The sequence below is a fragment of the Choloepus didactylus genome, chromosome 5 (assembly GCF_015220235.1).
Source record: "Choloepus didactylus isolate mChoDid1 chromosome 5, mChoDid1.pri, whole genome shotgun sequence".
NCBI lineage: Eukaryota > Metazoa > Chordata > Mammalia > Pilosa > Megalonychidae > Choloepus > Choloepus didactylus.
This window is the reverse complement of record NC_051311.1, coordinates 84,637,198-84,643,749: the sequence shown is the minus strand read 5'-3', so window position 1 is coordinate 84,643,749 and position 6,552 is coordinate 84,637,198. Positions and strand designations below refer to the sequence as shown.

The following is a 6,552-nucleotide window of genomic DNA, read 5'->3' as shown; positions in this document are numbered from 1 at the left end:
TCTGGTGTGATTCATAATTTTTTGTTGTCTAGGAATCTGGTTTCCTTGATTACCCCAATCAGATTTTCCCAAACCAGATGGGCCCAGGTATCAGGAAGAGGGTTGTGCCAGTTTGGATGTATTATGTCCCCCAAAATGCCATGTTCTTTAATGCAACCTTGTGGGGGCAGATGTATTAGTATTGATTGGGTTGGAATCTTTGGATTACATTGTTTCCATGGAGATGTGACCCATCGAACTGTGGGTAATACCTTTGATTAAATTATTTCCATGGAGGTGTGGACCCGCCCATTCAGTGTGGGTCTTGATTAGTTTACTGCAGTACTTTAAAAAGAGCCACATGGGCCCAGATGATGCTGTAGCCTAGGGAGACATTTTGGAGATGGCCATTGAAAGCAGACTTTTACTGACACACAGTTTGCTGTCAAGAAGCTGATGCAGAGACACTTTGGAGAACTCCATTTTTGAAACACAGTCTAGGAACAAAGCAGATGCCAGCCACGTGCCTTCTGAGCTAACAGAGGTTTTCCAGATGCCAATGGCCTTTCTCCATTGAAGGTATACTCATGTTTCTATCTTAGTTTGGACACTTTTATGGCTGTAGAACTTTAAATTTGTAACCAAATAAACCCCCTTTATAAAAGTCAATCCATTTCTGGCATTTTGCATAATGGTAGCATTAGCAAACCAGAACAAGGATGTAATCAGTACCAAGTTTCCCTGTGGAGGAGACCTACAAGTTTGTCAGACTTTCCTGTGAGGCCTCTAGACTTCGTGCTTTTCCTAGCCTGCCCAGCAGGTGGAATTTGTCAGCCTGCAGCTCCCCACTGGCATAAAGAGGTGCAGTGTCTTTAGTTCTCAGTAGACCCTGTCCCAGCCAGGGACTGAGAGTGTCAGAAGCCAAGATTAAGCTGTTTCTGTTTTTTTTGTTTCTCCCAGGCCCTGGGGACTGAATTCTCTCAAGGATGGCAGCCATGTGAGCTGGGCCCTGCCTCCCCCTTTCCTTAGGGAAGATAAGTCCATTAGGGATTTATCTCCTACATTTGACTTCCTCCTTTGTGTGTCTCCTACTATCTTAACTCCACCCTTGCCTGGGTCAGTTCTGGGTTTATCTGTGCTTGTAGCTTGTATTCAGTAGTCTAAAATTTTTAACTAAAATCACAGTTGGAGCTTGGTTGAGGTACCTTTCCTTCCTCCTAGTAGAGTGCTTCTTTTTCCCACAGGGAGTTGTTTCAGCTCATCCTGCCAGGCTGGTAGGGGTGGGGCACCAGCTCTGCTGTTTGGGGAGCTTTACTTACAGTTCTTATGCTGTGATCTCAGCCATTCCACCCTTTCCAAACTGGTGTACAATATGTGTCCCATCAGAGATGTCACCCAACAGTTGTTCCAGACTATTTACTAGTTGTTCTTGGCTATATGCTAGTTGTTCTGGAGGATAAACTAAATCCCACACCTCCCTAAGTCACCATCTTGCCCTGCCTCCACAAGGCAAATTTTTGCTGTATAACTTCTATCTAACTTATTGAGTCAGATATTGTTTTTATTTCCTTGGCTGCTCAAGCAAGTACCATGCCATGATTGGCTTAAAAATGGGAATGTGATGGCTCATGGTTTTAAGGCCAGGAAAAATCCAAATCAAGGCATCATCAAGATGAGGCTTTCTTCTTGAAAACTGGTGTTCTGGGGCTGGCTGTAGGCCATACTTGGTCCTTGGCTCCTCTGTCCCATGGCAATGCACATGGTGGCCTTTCTTGGCCTCTCTATTCTCTTCTGGGTTTTGCTGAATTTCAGCTTCTTCCTTCCAGTAGCTTTCTTTCTATCTGTCTAAATTTCATTCTGCTTATAAAGGACTCCAGTAATAGGATTAAGACCCATCCTAATTGAGGTGGACTATACCTTAACTGAAGTAACCACATCAAAAGGTCTTACTTACAATGGGTTCACAGTCACTGCAATGGATTAAGTTTAAGAACATGTTTTTCTGGGGTACATACAGTTCAAGCCACCAGATACTTAATCAAATTTGCAGACTTCCTTCTTTTCTGATATGAATTTTCTTTATCACTTTATCACTTTATATTCTATGTGTTTTGATACGTAATATTTTCATTATTACTGAGTACTAAATCATTTATAATTTCTATTATCTATTTATTTTTTTTGTACTTATAAGTCATTTAGAATTGTGTTGTTACATTTTCAAATAGATAGACCGCATTCTTTTTAACTTTGAGTTAAAGGTGATAAAAATTTACTTAAAATTGCATAAACAGGAGCACAAAGTACATGGGGATATGGTGTTAAAATATATTTAGCCTTTGCAAAGTCTTACAAATGGCTTGCATCTCCCTATGTTGGTGGGACCTGTTTTCTTCTAATACATTTTACTCAGTGTGTCTCCTTTAAGAGTCCCAGCCTCGTGAATATATTTCAACTCTCCACTACTTTATGCAGATCTCATCTGAAAACTCTATCTGTGAATGATAACCCACACCCTCTAACCCCAACCAGTGCTGCCACAGTAGCAGCTTAGGAGCATATCACTTTTGTTTTCAGTGCATTCTTCAATTCTGGCTCCTTGAGATTTACTTTACAGCTTTGCTGTGCAATTGAAACAGTCTTTGTTGTATGTTTTTTTTTTTCCTACATGGCTTCTCTTTGTAAGTATATCAAGTTCTTTTTATCACTATGTTGCTGTGACTACATGTCTGCTATTGTATTTTTTAATTTTTATTTATTTATTTATTTATTTATTTATTTATTTATTTTGCATTTCCTTTCTACTAATTATAGAGCTTTCCAGTTCTGGCATCCCATATTTGGTATAGCCTTTATCACTTTCTTTTCTAACTCTAACTATGGTAAATAAGTCATCATTTAATTCAAATGTTGACAGTGTTGCCTTTTTTATCTCATGGCTTCTGTGCCAATCTCTTCTTCTTTTTCTCTAGAAGACCTCCTCATAGAAAGGTAACTTAATTTATTTTCTTGCCTACTTTACTCACCTCTGGAGCATCTAGTCATTCTGGTTACAGAATGTTTCTACAGATCTTGTCACTGTAGCAGGTATGGCAAATGTGTTGCATCCTGGAACTCAATTCTAATCTGATGGTACTTGCTGTCAGCAGTATGTCAGAAAGAACTCTAGCTGCTTCCAGATGGAGAAGGGGAGGAGGCTGTGATTGATAGCAAAGGAGGGTGTACCAGGTGTTTGTAAATCACTGCACTCTAGCACATTATAGTTTACAGTTACCCAAAACATAAGTCACAGCACATCAACATAACTCAGATTTGGTGAAGAGAGAATGTTTTCATGAAAACACTGTTACTATCTGCCTCCCAGGTGCCTCTTTCCATTCTACTCTCCATTTCCAAATCATAGTCACTATGCTAGCAAGAGCATGGACTTTAGAGTTAGACATACCCAAACTGCAATCTTGCTGCTAACACTCATTAATGAGGTGACTTGGGATTTATAAATTGTCTCCTCTCACACTTATCATTCAGTCCCTTTATTATCTATTCTATTCTAAGTATTGCACTAGGTGTCTGGATGCCCGCTACCTTAATTACTTAGAAATGACCTGTGAGCTAAATGTATTATGATTCTTGCTACAGGGATGAAAAAACTGAGTTGCTCAAACTCGTAATCTTCTCATTTACCTCACCACAAAGTACACATACTTTTATTATTGCAGTTTTTATTTTAAAAAGTTATACTTAAATATGAATATATGTATTGAGAAAGGTCTGAAAAAATAATTCAGTGAAACAGTATCAGTGTGCTTGGTCCTGAGTGGTAAGATTATAGATAGATCTTTAGGTTTTTTTACATTTGCTTTTTAAATATTCTGTATGAACATGTGATATTTAAGTAATTTCATACTTTTTTCTTGAAGTGATTTTATAAGTTTTCTTGATTTTTCACTCAACTTTATAGCATAAGATTGTTCTCAAGTTAGTAAAAGTTTTTTAGAGTAAATGATTTTAGTAAAAATGTCTTATTTAATGCATTCATTGGCAAGCTTACTTTTGAAGACTATGTAAGTACTTTTATTATATTACTATATCATACTTAAAGCATTTCTCTATTGTTGAATATTTTTGGAGACATAAATGATGTTAAGATAAAAATCTTTACTCAAAATCAGTTGTTTCATTTCTGAGTTTTCTGAGAATACTTTCTGGGCAGTGGGATTAGTATACCTAGGAATATGAACTTTATTAAGGATCTTGGCGTGTGTTGTCAAATTTTATGCTTGCAGATCTTTCCTCCCCTCCATTCTTTCCTCATAATTTAATTTCTTAAATTTAACTCTTTCATACTTTTATATAGCTATAACATCAGATTATAAATTTAATTTCACCCCCAGATATTTAGCCAATTTTCCAAACCATTTTTTTAAATGTTAGGTGCCATATCTAATATATTTAAATGCTCAATTGGTTATAGGAGTATTTGTTTTTTTCTGATGATTTTTTTTATATCACCTTTTGTTGCTATAAACGACAATTTTGATTAGCAAGATTTTAAAGTGAGTTTTAATATCTAGAATATGGAGTCCTTTCATAATAGTCATCTTTTTCAAAGTTATCTAAGCAGTTCCTAGGCTATTAATTTCCTATTGCTGTGTAACACATTTCCACAGACTTAATTGTTTAAAACAACACAAAGCTGTTCTCTCACAGTGTCTGTAGGTCAGGAGTCCATAATCAAGATAGCCAGGTCCCCTGCTCAGGGTTTCACAGAGCTGAAAGAGTTGCATGGTGTCAGCAGAACTGTGAATTTCATCTGAGACTCAGCATCCTCTTCCAAGTTCACTGGCTGTTGCAGAATTCATTTTGTTTTGGTTGTATGACTATGGTCCCCATTTTGGGACAGCTCTCAGCTCCTAGAGGCCACCTTTCCAAGTGGCTCCTTAGGACGTTTACAATATAGCTGTTTACTTCCTTCCAAGCCAGCAGAAGTCCAAAGTATACATTTTATAAACATTTTATAAAGTAATCACTATGTAATTTATAGTGATGTGAGTATGGGGAATACGATCCTCTCCTAAGAAGTCAGTTTTTAAAAAAATTATATTACTACCTGAATCATAGTAATAAAATATATTTGTTATGTCTAACAGTTATGTTTGCTTTAATAATATCATTAGTCTAAAAGCACTTCTCTGAATTATGCGAAAAAATGGCGGTGCCTCGTTTGGCTGTAGTTTGCCGAGTGGTCTCAGAAACCCTGAAGGCTTCCAGAGCATTATTAACTTCTCAGACCCCTGGTAGTCCAGGTTTCAGGTTTGTTCTTAGTTTGTTGCCTAAGGATACACCAAATGCCACATCTTTTCACCAGTGTAGATTACTTCATACCACGTTGTCAAGGAAAGGACTAGAAGAATTTTTTGATGACCCAAAGAATTGGGGGGAAGAAAAAGTGAAATCTGGTGCTTCTTGGACCTGTCAGCAATTAAGGAACAAAAGTAATGAAGATTTACATAAACTCTGGTATGTCCTGTTGAAAGAAAGAAACATGCTCCTAACTCTGGAGCAGGAGGCCAAGAGGCAGAGATGGCCAATGCCGAGTCCAGAGCGGTTAGAAAAGGTGATAGATTCCATGGATGCATTAGATAAGGTTGTCCAGGAAAGAGAAGATGCCCTAAGGCTTCTTCAGACTGGTCAAGAAAAAGCCAGACCTGGTGCTTGGAGAAGAGACATCTTTGGAAGAATCATCTGGCACAAATTCAAGCAATGGCCTATACCTTGGCACCTAAATAAAAGATACAATAGGAAACGATTCTTTGCAATGCCTTATGTAGACCATTTTGTCAGATTGAGACTTGAGAAACAAGCCCGCATCGAAGCAAGAAAGAAAAATTTAAAGAAAAAGAAAGAAAAATTTCTTCAGGAAAAATTTCCACATCTTTCTGAAGTCCAGAAGTCAAGTCTTGTCTAATATCTGAACTCTTTTCTTACCATTTTTTTCTTCAATAAGTCTGTATTTGAAAGTAAATACATTATGTGGTTTATTAAAGAAATTGGATTATCAGTCAAATAACTATTATAAATTATTGTAAATGTGAATATAGCATAATTCTGGAACTGATCATTAATTTTAAAAAATCAAGTATAACATTCAGATTAAATTCCTATTTTATAAATTCTTATTTCTAAGCAGTTTTACTATCACCTGCTATCTGTAAATATCAAAGTGATGTCAACTGCCATGGAAACACATTAAGGTGATTTTTGGAATTCGTGTTACATTTTTATTACTACTATTGTAGTGGGATATGAAGAGGATGTGGGTACTACTCTTAGTGTAAGCAGTGAGTACTTTAATTCAAAATAATAATAAATACATTGAGCATCTGCAAGTAGTGAGTAACAACGCATGACAGTCCAAAAATATTTCTGGAATGGCAATTTTTATTTAATTTTACAAGCCTGAGGTAAAAAGCATAGGCAGTAAGTTTTACTAGTCCATAAAAAGCAATTCTACCAATCCACTGGTAATTAATATAATAAACAGAGTTGGAAAGCATTTTACTGAAAGCAAAA

General features: G+C 36.8%; 1 protein-coding gene across 1 annotated transcript; it reads left to right on the top strand.

The window, feature by feature from the left end:
• Positions 1 to 5,188: 5,188 nt before the first annotated feature.
• Positions 5,189 to 6,321, top strand: LOC119534907 (39S ribosomal protein L47, mitochondrial-like). The gene has a single exon (XM_037837458.1). It carries the CDS (start codon positions 5,189 to 5,191, stop codon positions 5,945 to 5,947), a length of 759 nt encoding a protein of 252 aa, XP_037693386.1. The 3' UTR covers positions 5,948 to 6,321.
• Positions 6,322 to 6,552: the final 231 nt, after the last annotated feature.